Source organism: Opisthorchis viverrini (assembly GCF_000715545.1).
Source record: "Opisthorchis viverrini unplaced genomic scaffold opera_v5_747, whole genome shotgun sequence".
Lineage (NCBI taxonomy): Eukaryota > Metazoa > Platyhelminthes > Trematoda > Opisthorchiida > Opisthorchiidae > Opisthorchis > Opisthorchis viverrini.
The window spans coordinates 36,574-58,785 of NW_008752410.1; the positions used below are offsets into that span (position 1 = coordinate 36,574).

A 22,212-nucleotide genomic window follows, 5' to 3' on the forward strand; every position below is an offset into this window, starting at 1 on the left:
AGCAATGACGGACGGGCAAATTAAGTATTGACATCAGTTACTGAGGCATAAACAGACCCTAAGCCGGGACGAAACAGGGGGAAAACGAGCAAAGAAACGAAACGGTGTCATAATAAACAGATGCGAGTCACGTTACTCATGAGTAGTCAGAAAACAAGGAAAGCTACTGCTGGTCACCGTTGATTCGCAGGCGGAATCAACGGTGTGTATCAAAATAATAAAAATAATGCTGGGTTAAGTATACAATAATGAAGAGGGTCAAATGGAACAGACTCAATGAAAACTGTTCTTTTTAAGATAGTTTATCGTTGGCTTAGGTCAGCCAGTTATGGTTGTCCATAGATCTTCTTCTGAACAGTTCTCACAAATAAAATTGAAGATAGTCTAAAACGGTTTGGTCTCAGAGTTAGTACATGAAACACGCGAATGCCCGCTGCAAGCACCAGCAAAATCAGACGAAAAGGTGGAAGCACGTGATCGCGTTTGTCTTTTGTGTACTTGTACAAATGCGCGGTTTTGTAGTTTGTGCGTATTCAGAGAAAAATGTCCATGCAATTCACGACATACGCAATATCATAGTGGAAGCAAAAGAAAGGTACAGAAACGACTAAACGAAATTTTTTCAAGGGTACGTCTACCGAAGAAATTTTATTTGAAGGTTGCGTAGTATGCAAAACTCGACTACTCTGTCCAAGCACTTTGGAGAGTGAATAACTATTCTTCCGTAATTTCAGGATATTTAGGAAAAACTCAATGACCATTCAGTCAACATGGAATAACGCAATACCAAAACCCGATGGGGAACTATCTCAAAATCAAAAGAAAAAATAGGTCATAAAAAAGACCAGGATTATAAACTAAAACTGGAAGCAACAACCGTGAGAATCACTAGTGGAAAAAACTTAAAATATATTTTCTATCGGAAAATGAACTTGCACGACCATCTATGACTGATTCCCATATGTAAATATCAAGAAGGAAATCGGTCCACTTGGAAAAGTTTGCGGCAAATAGCCCAAGCAAGAAGAAGGAACGAGCGCGATTGATTGAGACCATGGGGCATTTACTGTTCGGTACACCTAGAATGATATCGACGGCAGTAAAGTGAGGCAATGGTAAATGTAGACAACTTCGCAGGATGCCAAGACACCTTACTGCATCAAAATCACACCGTCAATACAGAAATTAAAGAAGACTGACACACTTGTTTCTTTGTAAACGAATCAAAGGGAAACAGTTTTACGTCTCATGTATTTGACGAATGGATCAAGGAACGATGAACGCAGGTGTACAAAGTTGGTTACGGGCTCAACTATGCTGAAAAAGAACGTTATACTTGGTCGATGCCACTTAATCAACTAACCTTTCACCATGACGCTACGTTGCGGAGCTCCGATACGAAACCGGGAAATCTAGAGACCGAAATCGCCTCCGATGATAGGCTTATTTATTCACTCGCTCAGCTACTGAAATATCGTAAGTAGCTAAAAAATGATTCATTTGATATTCGATATGCATGACAGTCCAGAACTGCATGAAACACAGGGGTTTCTCATTTTCATGGGTTCATTCTCCCACAACCACTTCATCCATAAAGCGGTAGGTCACTGAACTTCATAGGGTTCATTAGACTCCGGCTCATTCAGTTTACGCGAACACATCACATCCAATAACGTTCGCGTGCAGCACGATGACTACCTTAGATACCTTGAAAATCCCTATTAACACTCCAAGCACCAATTACCGTGACAAACTGCCGACCAAACATGTTAAGTGCCCTCATCTTTCTACTAAAACCAGATATCAGAGAAGGATCCCTTTTGATATGTCTTCTATTGGCTATAAACGTTAAAAAAAACGGTAAACCAATCAAAAGAAAATGGTAATAAAAATGTCACAGACAAAACGATGTGCTTGTATGCACATTGTTTATGAACCTCCGTTTATTTTTCATCTGGAGAGGAAGTGAACGGATGTTTGTTTGAATGACAGACTGAGAGTTGGGGAGTTTTCAGCGACCTGATGAGTAGTGTGCCACGTCTGTACAATTATTGCGATAGCTCGTATATCGTACAACTAATACATGAGGAGGGTCTATGACAGGACATTCAGTTGAAGAAGATCAGAATAATGGGGCTATTTATCTTGAGTCAGATGAGTTACTCGCTAAGGCCAAAGTTCTGTGCAAACGAGAGCATCTAGCGAATAAACAGATCGTAACATTAGCTTGCGGTGGTCGGTCAGTCATTGTTGTCGCTTCACGTGTAATACGTCACGCCGCGTGCAAAGCCTGCTTTAAATCATTCTCAAGGCTTGAATATAGGCGAGGTTTTTATGAAAGTGTGTTGAGGTTGGTTCTAAATATCTGGAGCTGGATAAGGTGTAAAAGTGCCACAAGACCTTGGGACGAATTTCCAACGCCCTTGAATCAACCGTTGTAAGTTTTGAATGTGTGCGGAGTGCACTGGTTTCAGGTGGGATATCTACGCAGTTTTTGTGTAGTGGCAACAGATGTGACATCTGAGGACGACAAACACGCATGCGCTTGCTATAGGGATCAGTAAGTACACCGGTAATGTCGGTACCGCTAACGTGAAGGTATGCAGAGTTGTTAACCCGATACTGACCGACTGATAACGCTCCAAGCAAAACGAGGAGGGCGATGAAAAGTGCGGCGTTGATTTACTCCATAATAGACTACAGGATCCTCACCATCATAAAGTTCAAAAATAATTTCAAAGCATGTTGTTTGTTATTTGGTTGAAAATTATCCTCATTCGTTGTTAAAACCACCATTGACCCAGCATTTCGCACTGTCTCATCAGTATTTAGGTTATTAACCGGAAGAAATGTTTTACAACGACATCAAAACGGATAACGGATCAGTTAGGTCAAACGGTAGAAAATGCGCGTCTACGCCGTGAGGGTTTGCGCACAACAGTACCGAAATATTTGATCATAGATGGGTTTCGACGTATGAATAACCTAACCTTGAGCACTGGCGTTCAGGTTTTCGAGAAAAGAGAACAATTATGATTCTCTAGGAACCCGGTAACATGGGCATCCAATACTATAGGTTACAACAGCTAGAACAGTCAAGCGATATTGATTTCAACGATGGTCTTTCAGTGAATTCATTCCGTTGAAGTTCGAAGACAATCATCATTCATCGACACACCATTGAACGACACATTCGAGTCAAAGTGCGGAATGCTCTCTTTGAAACAAGCCGTCAGGACGAGTTTTGAATGTTCCTGTGACAAAACCTACTTCCATCCAGACTGCGTCAACTTAGACATTTTCTAGTTCTCTCAGCATTCTAAAACCGAGGACAACCTGGAAAATCTGCCCAAAGAATCCCCTTCTCAAGTCTTTTGTTGACACTATCGAAGTGACTGGAACAACTGCTCACAACAACCCAGCCACTTACAGAGAGGTTCAACATCACCTGCATGAAAATCTAAGCGACCGAAAATCTCACACATAATACAAGCTGATATTGCTGCAATTTCGCACGCGAACTCTCAATCGTATTATACTAAGGCATCATTAATAAGAAACCGAACAGGCAATACCAAGAACAAATCTTACATGGACCGTTTGATTAAGCAGAGCAGAACTGATTCACAGTGCTGCATAGTTGCTCGCAGTGATCTGGAAAATGCTCAAAATCGTATTCTGAGGTTACACATGTAATTCTCACTCTGTTAAAATCCAACCGGATCTCTCGTTTATCTCGTTCGTTTGGCGGGAGTATTTCCCGCAATTCAGCGCGGCCTCGCAAAGGTCGACGTACAACCGGTGTGTACCGTTCCACGTATGAACACTCTCCAAAAGCTTGCAAACGCCAAGGCCAACCAGCTTGTCTCTGTTCAGCTCAAAACATCCACGTGCGTGTTTAGTGTGTNGAACAGAAAAACTCCCTTTTGTCTTCAGAGAACACAATATAACGGTATCGCGTATAAATTGCCATTCCGTTAATTATATATGCATGTGGATTTGGTGTGCAAACTCGTCTTCAGAGGCCACATATCTAATTCTTGCTCTGTTGAAACTCAACATCTCTCTCGTCTCTCTTGTTCACTTGACGGGATGATTTGACGCCAGCTGTATGGAAACAACCAAGCCGAACAGCCTACTTCATATCATCTCAAAATTTTTACAAGCATAAATAGTGTATATAGCGGAAATTTAGGGAAAATACTTGCTTTTATTTTAATACAATATAAATCAGTAAAACTGAGGAAAACACTTAAAAACAATTTCGAATTCGTCTTTCTCGCGTCTCTTCAGATGGCCGTGGTCACCGGATTCCCATCAACCTAGTCTTGTAATGTAATGGACCGAGTCCCTCATTTACACTGAGAAAATGATCTCTTTCAGTCAACATCTCGTATACTATGCTGGGCTAGTTGTTTGTGGACAACCATCAGGATATGATCTACTCACCGTATGATGACATGATGGGGAGATCCACACGGGCTAAATTCGGACGCAGTGGATATTCGGGTAACTCATAGATCCTCGATATGCATTTGACTGCCGCCACGAACACACTAACAACCGGAAACACCGATCGTCTTTCACCTCAAAATGTTGATGGTTTGCTGAGGCGCTCTCGGTCACATCACGTCTGCATCCCAAAAGTGCACACCACTAAAGGCAACAATGGAATCAGGTTCGTCAACAACAAAAAACAGACTGAATTGATCAACATTTACCCGGCAGAAGAAAGAGACCACATAACTGGCCCAGCTTTGTCTATCGCTGCAGTATGAAAGCACGTGGTGTTATTTTCATTTGGAACTTTAGCTCTCATCAAATGTTTTCACATAGAAGCTTGTTTCTCATCTGTTGTTTTCACATTGCTGTTCGTCCTTGATTCCCATTGGTTTCCGATGTCGCACTCATGCCGGCCGTTGACCTAGTGTCAGACCATGTCTCATTGGTGGCATGGACAATTTAGCAACTTTGTCAACGGTTAAATCGTAGGTTCTCACAAGAATCTTCCAAGGACAATTGGTATAATATGACCGACGTGCTGTTCAGTGTGTAAATGCTACTCTCATGCCGGCCGTTGACCTAGTGTCAGACCATGTCTCATTGGTGGCATGGACAATTTAGCAACTTTGTCAACGGTTAAATCGTAGGTTCTCACAAGAATCTTCCAAGGACAATTGGTATAATATGACCGACGTGCTGTTCAGTGTGTAAATGCTACTTCACATGAAACGACGTAGCAACAACTAGAGACCTACCGAAGACAGCCAGTCCAATGCAAGCAAGCCTCACTGGACAGATCACATTCCTCATCAAAACCTATTGATGATGGTCACATGGCTTCACAGTTTAGCGACCAGCGATCTCAGCTTCTCCTCTGCTATTCTCTCCTGTTCTCTGTGAATTTGAATTCAATCTGACGATTTTGGTGACTAAGACTGATTACATTCCCCTTCCATCTGGATGAGGTCATGGATACTACTTACCATTCTAGGAAAAACATTCGTAGAACAATGTGAATTATTTCGAACACCGAATTTGTCGTTAGGACCACGTCTACTTGGCTCGCTGGATTTCAGGCGGCCGCCATCGAGGCGGACTTTAGTGAACTCCTCCATACAACCTGTAGTCAGACCCAACGTTATGACTATTCATACCAACACCCATGGTTATAGATGGTAGTTATAGATATGGTCATAGCAAAGGGAATATTCGGGTGGATCAAGAAGTAAAATTTTATGGTTACGTACACACACTTGTAGTATGGTGTGGTTAGCCGGCCAATGCATGCCCCTATCAACTTCGTCCAAGAAGGAGCTCATTACGCCGGTAGAAAGCGGATTTCTCTTCGATTAACATATCCGCTGGATTTTTCCTGGTCCTTGCCTACTTGTGAGTAGCCACGTGTTACTACTAAGGTATTGACAACCCATTGGAGAATCTGGTGCCTACCGAGCATATGAAGAAGGATGTGAGTCACCGTATTTGAAGGAACAGCAAGTATATCCTGAACCACTAGGTCGTCCCTATGACTTTCCTGAACCCAACATTGCCTCACTCCGATAATTTTCCTGTGTAGAAATCAAACCATTGCTGTCTACCACGGACTCATCCACTAATGGGCATTAACGAGGCGGAAAATCCAGCTCCGGAAAAATAGCCCGATTGTGATTCTATTGCAACTGAGAATGCGTTGCAAAAACGTTGCATTTGTATTCAGTGTGGCTGGTGTGCAAAACATCTTTTGTTTGCAGGTGAAACTAACCACGAAAATTATGATGACCTATATTCAGCGGAGTTTCGCATTAACACCTAGGAAACAAAATCCTTATTCGTTCTGGAGAACGGTGGGAAAGGACAGTAAGAAAGGATCAGTAAAAAGGACACACGTTTGCCAGTAGAATTGTGGGATGAAGTTCCGACATCTCACTCTCCGAGACTAGAGGGAACATCCACATATTTTATCGGGTCTCGTCCGTGACCTATTGTGGCACCCAGATATTCAAGTGAATAGCATGTGAGGGTGTATTCGTTACTAATGGGAAAATGCTTAGCTATGTTTCGAAAGTTTGAATAGCACTTACGGAGCGTCGTGCTACCCTATTCACTTCTAGTAAGGCAGCATGACTGAGAGCGTTTTGGGATGAATATTGCGTCTCAAGACGTGCTAAACAACAGGAGACAGAGAGAGATGGTGCTTACAGTGTAGTTTACATAATACGTCTAAGCCTAAAGCGTGCGGACCTCGCGAAGGAATGAACACGGCGTCGGAATAAAACTCACCAAATCCTGAGGACAGAGGACACGGTTGAGACGAAGAATCATCGTTACCTGACCAGATTTCCGTCTGTGTGGCGTCGAAGAGAGTTCTGTGTGAGAAGTCTGGGGTTGATTGCTACATTCGTCTACATAAAATCAAGAGACAAAAGATGCGAACTTATTTGACCGCAGTTAGTCGCATTTGGGTATGTGTCGTTCAAGTACACGACGGGGGAACTTCTCACAAACAATGCGACTGCTGATTCCATAAAAACGCCTAATTCACAAACACACTGAAGATCCCCAGAAGCGCCACAAAGCTCAATAAAACGTTCTCATTATTTAAGAGAATTGATGTGGAAGGAGAGAATAAAGACGATTGGGAGGTGAATGAGTGTGAGCCCATCACCAATATATTAAGGTGCATCGAACGGTCACTCGGATCCACTGATCCTCTGTGGTAGAAACGTGACCAGGCTTTTCTGAGATCCACGTACTGGCACAGATAACACCGTGATATCAACCTCCGGGGACACGATTCATTTGCTAGTTAATCCTCTCGACCATGTATCGCGACAAGACGGCAATGTCGAAAGAATTCGGAACAGTGTGCTTCCTTGAATAATCTGAACATTTGGACGAGGCATTAGGCCTCTCAAACCTGGCCTCATTAAAATTGCAGTGGCTGACCAAACGCCGAATCGTTGGGCAGACCAGTTATCTGCATCGGTTAGGCGAGTGCAGTCCGAATACGGTTCATTGCTCATGTTTCACCCGCAGTGCAAGATATGTTAGAGGACCAACTCGATCTATTTTTTCGTCTGCATGGTTTGATTCGTTGAGTGATTTTCACCGTCGGTCTACCTAAAAATGCGCGCCTCAGCACGCCATGTGCTTTTCACGGAATTTTCCCTCATTTCATCTCATTCAATACTCACAATCTGCTTGCATACTGGTTTTCTCAGCACCAGAGAAAAGACCCAGTTTCACAGTGCACCAGGACTCACAATCCATGGTATCACTTATTTGGATACTGACTATCATGCTTCAGCCAGATTGGGCGAGTTCTTTTGCTTCCACCGGGCACTAAGGGTACACGGATCGAAAAGTAATATCAGTCACGTGAATTTTCATAGAGAGGCTGCAATATTACTACACCTCCAAGAAAAGTTGAAGAGATTGTAAAGCAGACAGGTACAAAGGCACGCACACCGTTGTTCACCTAATGATACCGGCCAATCTCGGTCAGTTCACGTTGACGGACTTTCCTGGATGGTCGATGTCAGTTGGCTCAATTTCAGACAAAATTGCGCAAATTCCAGATTATCCTTGGGTTATCGCTTCAGAGCACTGCTTTCACCTACACAGACCATGATGATAAAGGCGAATGTCGAAGGAATGATGATTGAATCGGCAAATATTCCATGGAACAAATTTCGTAGCCTCTCTGAGTTCAGCTGATACTCGCGGACTTTGCAAGTCATCTAACAGGATCAATACAAATAGTTTTGGACTTCAAAGTGTTGACGTTCTGCAGACGCTTGCATCGGCATCAGAGGTGTACACAAACGTACAAACCAGTGAAGTGTATTCAGCTCTGTCAAAAAAAAGAAACAGACTAGATGCATCAGCATTTATATGGGAGAAGAGTAGCACGTTCTGCAGCGCTTGCATCGGCATCAGAGGTGTACACAAACGTACAAACCAGTGAAGTGTATTCAGCTCTGTCAAAAAAAAGAAACAGAACAGATGCATCAGCATTTATATGGGAGAAGAGTAGCACGACAACCTCCTAACTTGCCCACGTTTGGTTGTTGTTGCAACGTGAAAGCATGCAATGCTGTCTTGATCAGAGACGTTCTTTCTCATTGTGCATTCGATAGGTTATTTGTTATCCGTTCCTATAGGCCTCGAGCTTAGCACATTCAAAGCAGATGCTGACCTAGTGTCGGATTCTGTTTCACTGGTCGTCTGCGTCACATGCCCACAACCAACATGGACAACCCCGGAAGCTCTACCAGCAGTCCAGTCCTAGGCTGTCCTGAGAAGTGCGAGAGACTGTCAACCGAGAGCCCTGCCTCAAACACAGCAATTCGAGCGAATTCATCAGGCGATCACATGGAGCAACAGACAAACAACCAATAGGAATCAAGGACAAACAACCCAACGAAAACACGCCTAATCGGACGTACCACATTCCAGCAAAATATCGTCACATGGTTTCACATTGCAGCGATCGACGATACTAGTCCGGTCGTCAGGCGAGCGCAGGTTGTCTTCATCTGTATGAATGTGATTCTATTTCGATGTTTTTGACCAATAGATCTGGCTACGACTTTGCCCGGTTTGTGTGAAACTGTGGATAGCGATCGTCCTGTTGTGAAGACATCCCGCAGAACTCTGGATTATTTAGGACGCGGAGGTTGTCGCCAAGACGATGGTCATTAGATTCGCTGGATTTCCAGTGGACTTACGTGAACTCCTCTATTTGCAACTTATTATTATGCTTGCAAGTATACCACCTATTTTCACCGTTGTAGTTGGTCGTGCGAACGGTTATAATTACAGACGTTAGTCATATATGGAGTCATTGGTACGGTATAAATGCAAGTATATAAGTAAGTGTAAAATGAATACAAGTTCAAATGAATGTATGGCTTTATTTACGGTGAAATAATATACCTATAGTAGGATGGGCTTGGACAGTCAAGGCAATCCACCGTGAAGTTAGCTGCAGTTGGTAATTATCGGACAGCTGTGAGTGAATTTGTCATCTTCACCTTTTGCAGCAACGCCAATTGTAGCCACTGTCCACGCCGTGGATGGCCGGTAAGAAGCTATATTCTCTTGGATGAGTCTATGCCCGGATATTTTCCCAGAAACTGGACCACATGAGAACAGTCATGTGCTTCTGAAGTACTAACGACCCTCGTAAGGGATCATGGGATTATACAGCATATGAAGTGCTTTGATGTAAGGGACGATGCAAGTTTCAGAAACAAAAGTTGTGTTGTAAACCTCACGTATGGCATTGTGACTGTGCTATGATCACAAGCCAAGCTTTTCTAGACCGCTTGTGTAGGAATCTCACCATCGCTAACTTGCACTCCTTCATTAACGAGACATGCAATCGAAGTTCGATTGCATGTCCTGGTTTTGATAGTTTCCAAGTGAGAATTCAGCGTATACGTTGTATCCGGATTCAGTCAAGCTTGCATACAATACGGCTCTCGTTTGCAAACGTAAATGCGCATAAAATGGTATCTCCTTACGGGTAGGCATATATCCCATATTTCTAGGAAAATTTTGCTGTGACGTTATTCATTGGTCACCTTCGAAAATGTACGGTGTGAATTGAATATAAAAACGTTTTCTCTCAAAGAATACCACTCACTCTTTGACAGCCCACGACTAGTTTTGTCCTTCTTGGGGCTCATCAGATAAGTGCAGTTCCCAAGGTTCTGTCAATCTTACGTTCTACTTGAATGAACAGTTGTTTGCCAAATTTTAAAAGTTCAGTTCGGGGATTAATGAAAGGGCGAACTTGATTGTATTTAGTTGTTGATATGTCCATTGTAACTATATGGGTGTTAGTATGAATGCGTATATGTGTACTAGTATATATATATATATATATATATCAGAATAAACATATGGGGTTAGGAAAGTGCATTATCGCACGGTGCTACGGGAAAAGAGGCAGAACTTATGGTCTTTGTGTCACTTGATAAACACTGGGAGTTAGCTTTTTATGTTTACGTTTGCTCACCCAACACGTGTACAAATAGCTGAACAACTGTGGTCTTTTACAACATCTTTTTATGTTGTATAGTGTCGTAGTCACTCTGCGTTTTTGTGATTTGAGACTTGTGCTAGGTATTGACGCGATTGCTGTGGGGTGAGATATTTTTTCTCATTTACAAGGGACTGTACGATATTCCACGATATGTGCGGCAGAATTCATAAACCGTGAGTCGATAAATTTGACTGTTTCGAATTGTCTGTGGAGGGCTTTACACTTCGGGTTGCTTTTGACACAACAGTGGAAAATTGATTCCAACAGCCACAGTTTTGAATGGCCTTTAATTGCTTCATATTGTTGAGTCAGGTTGTCTATTTGGAGGCCCGTTTGACATCTGGATTAGTTTTTACGCCCGAAGTCCACTGGGCCCGAATAAAGTAGAAAAATTGGAGAACTACGGAATACCACGTGGATGTGCTGTGCATTCGTGCTATTAATAGTGGAGTCCTCAGTCTAACAGAAACGGACGCCATTGGATTCGACTAGGGGGCTATTTCCATCAGTGTGAGAAAAGCGCCACAGTATTACACCGTCGGTTCGCTGCGTTGAACCCACGATGATGTCAGAAGTGACTTTCTGTGAACTTCGTTGTATAGTTGGTTACACTAGGTGGCCATACGTCTGTGCCAGGGGTGCGAATAGTGTGGATCAACGGATGGGCTTTAGTACACAACAAATGCAATAGATTAGTTGGTTCCGTTGCCTCGAGCAAAATGGGCTGTAAGTTGTGCCGTTCGGGAGGCTCTGCTTTGATTGCCAGTCTGTCCACTATTCCCGTTGCTAAGTGAAATCTACTTTGTACATGTTGTATCATATCGTACCATTTAGATATGAGTTGAATTTTAATGTGTTCTAGTATGTTCTGCATGCGTGTTCTTCATGTATAAATCTATGATTGTCACATTAACGCTCCAATGGTGATTATCCGTCACCATCGTTATGCAGACACATCTGACTGACGGCTAACACTAGCTTATCATATATGCATGCCTAAGATGCGTCTCTTGAAGCTGCGGACCACCAGATGACCGCATTAGACTCAACTGCTCAGTTGTATCCACTGGAACTGACGGTATAGTTGAGAGCCACAAGTTTGGCGTGCTCGTGAGTTCGGAACTACCCTATCTTGTCCACATTTGTTTCTAATTCCCTCTGTCTTAAACCGGGAACAGGGCGCTATGGAGGATACACATCGCAGCTGGAATCTGGAATTACCAACTGTGTGCGGGTGTTCGTTGGCTTTGTTCGATGTGACACGATGATCCGGAAGCGCATACTAACGAACCAAATAGAAAGGCAATTCAATCATGGTCATAGTGAAACGCAGTTACAGCCTGAGGCGCGTCACGAAAGCCATTTTACCAGGTAAATCAAAAGACGTGGCGATTGACTTGTCAACTTCAAGATGTACACAGCGGACTAGCTGAATGACTTCACTGAGTCGTCACCATTTCAGTTCGCATTAGAGACCCGGAATTAACGGTGCCGAAGACGGCTTGGTCTAACAATGAACACCTACCAAACTAGGCTATCAACATCATGTTTACATACTCCGGTTATGGTATTGAGTGGGGCACAACACTAAAAAGGGATATTTCGCTTATATGCAACCGGTCGCGTAACCATATCAGGAAGGTCAGATTCCTGGAGGTAACTACTCAACACCCAAAATCTACTGAAATCCTTAACTCCATGGGACCAGACAGACAACTCCCCCTCAATATGCAGCGCTTTACATCCCTGTATCTAAGCCATACAGTGAGTCAGCATTGAGCAAGGTCAGACAGTGTCCCTCCAGTATGATAGCTTGAGGTCGTTGTATTTCCGCACTCAAGCTCTCACACTCACTTGTTCGAAATAACGCTGTTGTATTCCTTTTGGTCAGTCTTCTTCCGGCACTTACCACTGAGGAGAGAACAGAGGGCAGATATAACAGATTAGCGATTCAGTCAGACAAAACAAGCCACTTCCGATCAGATTACTCTCAATGGGTCGAAATCAAATTTTGAATCTTTCGAATGGCTTCAAATATACCCGAGTTCCACGGGGTCAAGGTTGTCAGAATCTTGTCCGTATGTCATATGGCTACACGTAATTATCGTAATTATGCCCATGGTGTCAAATTCTGATATGTGCTCCATTTGGGTCTGCGGGTCGGTCAGAGCCTGTGCACAAATCCGATCGAAATTGGATGGGGGAATAGCGCCTTGGGATGAACCCGCAATCTATCCAAAATGACGAAAACTCGCAATAAAATTTATGAATCCAGGTAAATCTCTCCCTCTTTAGTGGTGATGGTGGTGGTTGATTTCTACAACTGAATGCGCTGCATCGGGTCGCCTCACGATCATGTTGGTGGATAATAGAGAAATCGCAATGAAATTTATGGAGCTAACGCATTTAAAGCAAGGTTGCTGAAATGTCTCCAACAGCCAACGACCGGTATTCCCCTATACGCTGTTTCAGGTTCGCCTACCGTGAAAACCCTATTGGTGGGCAGATGTGTCTAGTTCGCGCTTGTTGTGCAATTTGGATTCAATTAGAACATAGGGTTGACGGGAAAACGGGGACTGCTCCTACTTGATAAACCTCAAAAAGGGTGAAACCGGTTTTGGGCTGTCGCATATTTTTCAACGAGTATGTGATCAAATATGCTTTGCGTTACTGGAGTGGCAATAGTCAAGTGGCTTTGTGCGTCTCATGTTCAACTGAAGGATCCTCACCCTGTGGCACTCATCGTGATATATCTGGAATGCGAACGGGTTGGCAATCATGTAAAAATTCTGGTGAGAATGGAAAGCCATCTGTTGAGTTACTTTCTGTCACGGGTGAAATGTAAACGACTCCACATCTTCCGCCCAATACTAACGTTTGCGTACAAATCTGGTTTAGGCGGATGACCTAAGTGGATCGCACCGACTCTCTAGTTCATAGTGGAAAGATTTTGACTTTTCAAAAAATTTGTGTCACGTCTAGTCCATTCCACAGCTTATTTCTGAAATGTACCAGCTGTTGCACGAGGGATTCGAGAGAACGTGGCGTTATCGTTGTCTCCTACACCGGACCAGGTACATGTGGAATGCGTGACGCCTGGTCCACAGATAAATCGCGTTTATCTCACGCATACCAAGAATGATTTTGATAAGTGATTCCAGCACATGCTCATCATCCTCTTGTTCCCCTGTGAGAGTCCAATCAGCAGTGCAGTGGGACTAGTTTGTCTGATGGCATACACCATATGTGGTATTGATCACGAAAACCGATTTGGCAGGCATACAGCACTGCGAAAACCAATAATGTTATTGGCACTCATGGAGACCTGGAAAAAGGAAACCGCATCAAAAGAGAAAACACGATTCCCCACATGTATCTCGCCCCACCAAAATCTCGTCCTATGCTACTCAACCCAACAACACCTACTGCCAGGTCAGGTCATGTATCTCGCCAAAAACTCGTCCTATGCTACTCAACCCAACAACACCTACTGCCAGGTCAGGTCACACTCCCTCGTGGACAATACATCCCATCCCCCGGACAATTGCCATTTCACCCGAATCGAACGCAAGAAGCAACAACAAACTGTGAGCTAATACACTCATATGTATTGCGTAATCAAGCAAATGACAAACAGAATCCAATCCAACCGGTCTACTTCGAGGCGGCAGGGCACAACAATGGCGCTTCAACCAAAAGCTTGCCTCCTCGAAGTTCAGCATTCACTGAGAACGCGTCCACTGTCTCCGGCACATCATATGAGCGCGAAAATTCCTTCACCAAAACGCTTTTCGACTTCCCCGTCTCGTCCACAACTTCCTTTCGGCCCGACAACACAACACGCTTCCCGTCCACACGCACGCACAAATCGTCGGCTGAGAACTCTGGGTCCACTGGGATCTCCACATGCAACTTCTCGCCGCCAGACTTCTCGTCCTTCACAACAGTCGGGCCGAGAACACCTACGAAGCAAAAGCATACGACACCGTCAAACGAGTCACGCAAGTACAGCTAACGAATAAAAGACCATGCGAATCACAAACAGCTTACCGGTCGGTTGAATCGCTAATGCGTTTCCAGATTTTTGTTGTTGTTCCTCTTCGGCCTCCGTGCGTGGCTTGATGCCTAACTGACGATTGCGATCGAAAGTAATCGACTTGTAGTCCGCGGTCTTCACTGGAGCTTCCACGGTCAACACACCATCCTAAAACGAACATTACCAATTAGCGAAATACATCCATGTGAAAACAGATCTGGTCCAGCGAGAGACTCGCCTAAAACACAGCTGAATCTCTCGTTCATGATGTTCTCAATGAACCACAGTCACAAACCCAAGAAGATACGAAAAACAGTTACAATATGGCATAGTCTCTCGCTTCGTGGAAAGAAATCAATGGGCTCGTGAGCAATGCCCAGAACGCCTCCTCAGTTGACGCGATCAACCCAAAAACGTCGGTCAAATCCGACCGCTAACTGTCATGGACAGTTGGATTATCATAGCATGCAATCATATCGGGCATGAGATAATCCACAACTTGGCCTACCAGTCAAAGCAACAGAAACTCACTTGAGTAAGATGACACTCCAAGTGATCCCTGTCAATCGACTCAGGTAAGTAGAGTGTGCGCGAATACTCGCGAGTGCTTGAACCCTGGTCGGTTTGAACAACCTTCTTTGCGTGTACACTCACGCAGTTATCGGAGGTGGACACCTGAACATCATCTGGTCCATATCCCTGCAGATCGAACCGAACCTTGAAGTGGACCTGTGGAGAAATGCAACAAACTGGAGAGTTGCAGCCAGACGAACTACACACCGACGAGCAACTAAAAGCCTTGCATATAAGATGATGGTGTAGGATCTTTCCTTAAAAGACCCTACGATCTAAGCAAATGACCAAGAACAAAGTGTACACAAATTGGAGCAGCACCGAACTAAGCACATGCATGTTTCATGTTGGAGTAACCAAACGACAATGACATTGGCAAAAGTACGACACACTGTAAACCTGACAGAGAACAGGCAAAATCTAGCTAGGCATTTCAAATGGGAACCAGTGATATGTCCACCACCAGTTCGAATTCCGCACCATGTCCTATGGTGTTCGCAACGGTGCTAGACCGTATTGTACGGATCCCAACCACGAAGGGGAGATTCCAACTCGTCCATCGAATTAATCACCAATGCACCATATCATTGTTGGCACAAGCCGGTGTCGGCTAATATACACTCCATGCGGACGAAGATCTGATGTCAGAGTGCACCTTCGAGAAGAGAGAAGGATTCCTCGCACCCCATCACTGTTTGGGTAGGGATCAACCACCTGGAATCTCTAAAGCACCGTCTGGTCTTCCGAATCCTAGTGGAAGGATGACGTCGCAAGCTAACCTCCCAGTGACTGCTGTCCTTACAGGAAACACGGAAGAACACTAAAAACACATTGCAGTCCAATTTAACTGGCCCATAGCGATTTCAGTTAAAGGGTTCATCCGCACTCGCATAGTCTTGCGTACACAAAGCGAGGTCGAAGCATGAAGAAGGCAAGGATGATTGGATCTCACACACGCCATTCAGGTGACCGACTAGCTAAACCACCTCTTGGAAACGAACCCTGCGGCTAGAACTACATTAACTGAGTTCCCATTCTGTTCATTAGGCAATAAGTATTCAACACAGCGGAGGCCAACGAGCCTCGATTTAAAGCTCTACTGCAACCATTACATCGAGAAAATATCTTCAACTCTTTGATTCACGACACAGGCAATCAAATCAACTTACTCGACCATCTTCACCGAGTTGATAAGCATTGTTGAGCCAATCAAGCAAACCGTCTTCAACACGTGGAATTAGAGCTCCGAAATTCGTGTTGTCTGGCAATGCAGCTCGTTGCGCTTCCTCCTCCACATGGCGGGCCAGTGCACGCATTTGACGATCCATACGATCCAGGATTGACCGAATGCCACCAGGAGGCGCGAACAAATCCTGCCCACCAATGCCAAACAAGTCCATCGGCTGAAGAGTCCAACGGAACACATATGACAATGGCATTTTCGTGTCTTGCCAGAATAGCCGCCAATTCAACACACAGACTCAGCAGCTATTCGGAACATACACACTGTTCGCAACTTCACACACGTAATCTATAACGTGGTTCGCAAACTTACCACCAAAGAAAACATGCTGTTTTGCAGACGTCTCATTTCACTGTCCCACCTATCGTGGATTGCATCAATCCAACGGTTCACTTCATCACTCCACGTCGGGGTTTGGACACTGACTTGAACTGGTTTTTCCTCTGGTTGCCCGACTGCACTCCTCTCACTCGAGGTCCGCCGACCAAACCTATGGCGCAGCCTCGACAACAAGTCTCTCTGACTTTGCTCCAATGTTCGTCCATCCAACTGAACTGGTACACTCTGTTCGTTACCACTGACCATCACGTTGGCAGTAAAAGCAGCAGTAGCACTATGAACAACAATAGCGACGACCACACCAACGACAGAAACAGCGATAGCAGCGACTGCCTGCTGGCACTCGCTCCCACCCTTTTATATACCAACCCTCCAATTGGTGTTCGCGGCCTTGGTTGTCCTTATTCTAATTGGTGAATTCCGGGTGTTTTGACTGACCAATGAGCAGGCCTATTTTTTCCACGTATTGGAGTGGTAAAATGTCCGCACGCCACCCAATGGGACTAATTACTGATTCGCATCCTTCACATCTACTTCAAGCCCATATTTGAGCTACCGTCTTGTTGATCTTTCCTAGGCATGACCCATTGAATCGACTAGGTATTGATGAAGCAACACAAAAAAGCACGCCAATTTCTGATTTGCTGACGAGTAGTTTATTGGGGTACCTGTCTTTGCCGGTTTCTGATGTTCAGACTAGACCCAATCAATGCCTTTCGTAAGTACCGCGTAATCCGACTAGTTGCCTGTCCGCTTCAGTTGAAGCGATCCATCACAAATGAAACATTCATCTTGATTCAGTTAGGCCTGCTGTCAAAACCAAAGTCCTGTGCTAATGAGAGTATTTCTCGAACTCTTTCTAATTTGGTTTCAGGTAAAATATTAGGTTCATGGTTTCCGGCAACGCTATGAGTAGTGTGTCACGTCTGGACAACGACGTATTACGATATGTCGAATATAGTGTCAGCTGAAACACGAGGTGGCCTGGTGCAGCAAATTCAGATGGAGCGGACTACCGTAAATGAAAGATTCACCTGGATTTAATCGAGTCTCCTGTAAAAAGTGAAAATGGAGTGCTTATTCTGCAGATATTTATTCCCATATGTTTCTGGACTTTCGGGTCGAAGAACTCTTCCTCTCAACAACAGACTGAAAGGTCACATATTGATCACATAATCTATGTTCTATGGTTATCATCACGATCAAGGCTAGACTGCTTCTCACATCTGGGAAATCGTCCAAAGGTGTTGTCCATACATGCAGTTGTGCCCGTTGACCAACTAACAATTCAATAAATGGAATTTGGCCACTGGAATCCACCTAACAAACAAGTAGGAAATAGATCAGCTAGAAGACAAATATAGGAATCCCTTCCTGCGGATTGACCACCTTGAGAAACAAACCACGTTTGGTTAATCCATTTTGAATTGAAATTTTTGGTCTATTGTGCAACAAGCCCTCAGTTTGAAGCTGCACAGCGTTAGCAAATTTCTAACCAAGAGTGGGATTATCCTAGATCATGACATTCAGCTGAGCATGTATATATATGGACCGCTCCAGTCACACAAATACTCACCTCTGTATGATACATAGGAGCGGTGAACATTTGGAAACTGTTGCCGATCGAGAGGAACTGCTTGCTGACACATCCCAAGGCCAGATGTGTTTCATCAGTGGGTAGCCACGTAAGTGTATTGCACAAAGAAGAGGTCTACTCAAGGACAGTCCGAGTTGAAACCAAGTAAAAGACTCGGATAAAGCGGACGATTAGGTCGCGAGAGAGAAGTGCACCAGTCCAATACAAAATGGACTGACCCGACGGTCACTCAATACATAACAGGGACAGGTGAACTGATTATAGAGCGTTAAATAGCAGCAAGTTTGTAGTTACAGTCCACAGGAGGAAACCGTTTTGTGCAGAACTGGCACTGTTTGACGAACTCTCCCCCCACCCAGTAGATAGGAAAGGGGACCGGGAATAATAAGTGAAACGGAATGACTACAAGGCAGTTCACGTTGGGAAAGACAGTCGGGGAATGCCGACGGTAACTGATCAGCACAGATGGTGTACAAACAAGCCAGATGATGGTTAGGGATTCAACAGTGGTGCCACACTTGCTAGACACAGGATACACGGTAGACACGGAAACGTGGATGTTTTGATCCCAGGAGTAAGATCCACACATCTCGGTCATGTCAGTTTATCGCACTTGTCCGGTTNCGGTAACTGACAGCACAGATGGTGTACAAACAAGCCAGATGATGGTTAGGGATTCAACAGTGGTGCCACACTTGCTAGACACAGGATACACGGTAGACACGGAAACGTGGATGTTTTGATCCCAGGAGTAAGATCCACACATCTCGGTCATGTCAGTTTATCGCACTTGTCCGGTTATTGAGGGCCATTCGGATCGGTTTCAGCTATCTGAAATTATTCACTAGGGCAAATTCTGTGGGCTCGTTGTGTCCAGTTCAGATCAGTGGGGCTGTTGCACTGTGTCGAGAAGAACGCATTTCCACTCGCCAGTCACAGACGAACTGCCTGCACACCAAAATCTCGATGATGTTCTACCGGCACCTACCTACTTTGATATCAGGTCTGTGTCCAAACTAGCATAACAGCCGAAACAACAAGTACTCAGTTTTGTCAATGTATTCATCAACATTTATCATCAACATTGTGGGTGAGAAAAACCAACGACCGCATCACAGCTTGCCCCGGTTTCTATATCGCTGCACTGTGAAACCGTGTCATACTGTTTTACCAGAGACGTTATTTCTTATCGTCTGTGCTTTCACTTGACTGTTCATCCTCTATTCATATCAGTTCCTGCTTTATCGCCTAATGTCGAATTCCGAAGCACTGACTGTCTGCGGCACAAGCTCACTGCGCACATTGACCGCCGAATTGTCTGTCTTTCCGCAAGCCTACCATAAAATTGTGTAGCCTAGTCATCATTTTTGCTTTTCGTCTATCTGCATATGAGTGAGCAGTATATGTCGAGGTTTGACATTTCAGTAGAACTGTGATATCCAGTGGAAAATTGGGCCCAGTGGACTTCGGGCGTAAAAACTAATCCAGATGTCAAACGGGCCTCCAAATAGACAACCTGACTCAACAATATGAAGCAATTAAAGGCCATTCAAAACTGTGGCTGTTGGAATCAATTTTCCACTGTTGTGTCAAAAGCAACCCGAAGTGTAAAGCCCTCCACAGACAATTCGAAACAGTCAAATTTATCGACTCACGGTTTATGAATTCTGCCGCACATATCGTGGAATATCGTACAGTCCCTTGTAAATGAGAAAAAATATCTCACCCCACAGCAATCGCGTCAATACCTAGCACAAGTCTCAAATCACAAAAACGCAGAGTGACTACGACACTATACAACATAAAAAGATGTTGTAAAAGACCACAGTTGTTCAGCTATTTGTACACGTGTTGGGTGAGCAAACGTAAACATAAAAAGCTAACTCCCAGTGTTTATCAAGTGACACAAAGACCATAAGTTCTGCCTCTTTTCCCGTAGCACCGTGCGATAATGCACTTTCCTAACCCCATATGTTTATTCTGATATATATATATATATATACTAGTACACATATACGCATTCATACTAACACCCATATAGTTACAATGGACATATCAACAACTAAATACAATCAAGTTCGCCCTTTCATTAATCCCCGAACGGAACTTTTAAAATTTGGCAAACAACTGTTCATTCAAGTAGAACGTAAGATTGACAGAACCTTGGGAACTGCACTTATCTGATGAGCCCCAAGAAGGACAAAACTAGTCGTGGGCTGTCAAAGAGTGAGTGGTTTCCTTTGAGAGAAAACGTATATTATACTCAATTCACACCGTACATTTTCGAAGGTGACCAATGAATAACGTCACAGCAAAATTTTCCTAGAAATATGGGATATATGCCTACCCGTAAGGAGATACCATTTTATGCGCATTTACGTTTGCAAACGAGAGCCGTATTGTATGCAAGCTTGACTGAATCCGGATACAACGTATACGCTGAATTCTCACTTGGAAACTATCAAAACCAGGACATGCAATCGAACTTCGATTGCATGTCTCGTTAATGAAGGAGTGCAAGTTAGCGATGGTGAGATTCCTACACAAGCGGTCTAGAAAAGCTTGGCTTGTGATCATAGCACAGTCACAATGCCATACGTGAGGTTTACAACACAACTTTTGTTTCTGAAACTTGCATCGTCCCTTACATCAAAGCACTTCATATGCTGTATAATCCCATGATCCCTTACGAGGGTCGTTAGTACTTCAGAAGCACATGACTGTTCTCATGTGGTCCAGTTTCTGGGAAAATATCCGGGCATAGACTCATCCAAGAGAATATAGCTTCTTACCGGCCATCCACGGCGTGGACAGTGGCTACAATTGGCGTTGCTGCAAAAGGTGAAGATGACAAATTCACTCACAGCTGTCCGATAATTACCAACTGCAGCTAACTTCACGGTGGATTGCCTTGACTGTCCAAGCCCATCCTACTATAGGTATATTATTTCACCGTAAATAAAGCCATACATTCATTTGAACTTGTATTCATTTTACACTTACTTATATACTTGCATTTATACCGTACCAATGACTCCATATATGACTAACGTCTGTAATTATAACCGTTCGCACGACCAACTACAACGGTGAAAATAGGTGGTATACTTGCAAGCATAATAATAAGTTGCAAATAGAGGAGTTCACGTAAGTCCACTGGAAATCCAGCGAATCTAATGACCATCGTCTTGGCGACAACCTCCGCGTCCTAAATAATCCAGAGTTCTGCGGGATGTCTTCACAACAGGACGATCGCTATCCACAGTTTCACACAAACCGAGCAAAGTCGTAGCCAGATCTATTGGTCAAAAACATCGAAATAGATTCAGATTCATACAGATGAAGGCAACCTGCGCTCGCCTGACGACCGGACTAGTATCGTCGATCGCTGCAATGTGAAACCATGTGACGATATTTTGCTGGAATGTGGTACGTCCGATTAGGCGTGTTTTCGTTGGGTTGTTTGTCCTTGATTCCTATTGGTTGTTTGTCTGTTGCTCCATGTGATCGCCTGATGAATTCGCTCGAATTGCTGTGTTTGAGGCAGGGCTCTCGGTTGACAGTCTCTCGCACTTCTCAGGACAGCCTAGGACTGGACTGCTGGTAGAGCTTCCGGGGTTGTCCATGTTGGTTGTGGGCATGTGACGCAGACGACCAGTGAAACAGAATCCGACACTAGGTCAGCATCTGCTTTGAATGTGCTAAGCTCGAGGCCTATAGGAACGGATAACAAATAACCTATCGAATGCACAATGAGAAAGAACGTCTCTGATCAAGACAGCATCGCCTGCTTTCACGTTGCTACAATAAACAAACGTGGGCAAGTTAGGAGGTTGTCGTGCTACTCTTCTCCCATATAAATGCTGATG

The 22,212-nt window shown here is 44.1% G+C and overlaps 2 protein-coding genes across 2 annotated transcripts in view; one reads left to right on the forward strand and one right to left on the reverse strand.

Moving 5' to 3' along the window:
• The window catches only part of T265_12047 (hypothetical protein), a gene marked incomplete at both ends in the record, with an annotated part of 19,103 nt that extends 5,958 nt beyond the window's left edge, over positions 1-13,145 (forward strand). The window contains one exon of the mRNA XM_009178961.1: positions 13,028-13,145. Coding sequence (XP_009177225.1) covers positions 13,028-13,145 — 118 coding nt within the window. The remainder of the gene's footprint in view (positions 1-13,027) is intronic.
• A 1,002-nt stretch (positions 13,146-14,147) lies between these two features.
• Positions 14,148-17,038, reverse strand: T265_12048 (hypothetical protein; the record flags this gene model as incomplete). The annotated part of the gene is made up of 5 exons (XM_009178962.1): positions 14,148-14,517; positions 14,606-14,759; positions 15,123-15,320; positions 16,334-16,567; positions 16,720-17,038. The coding sequence occupies 5 exons, from the start codon at positions 16,990-16,992 to the stop codon at positions 14,210-14,212; spliced, it is 1,167 nt and encodes a 388-aa protein (XP_009177226.1).
• Between the last annotated feature and the right edge of the window lie 5,174 nt (positions 17,039-22,212).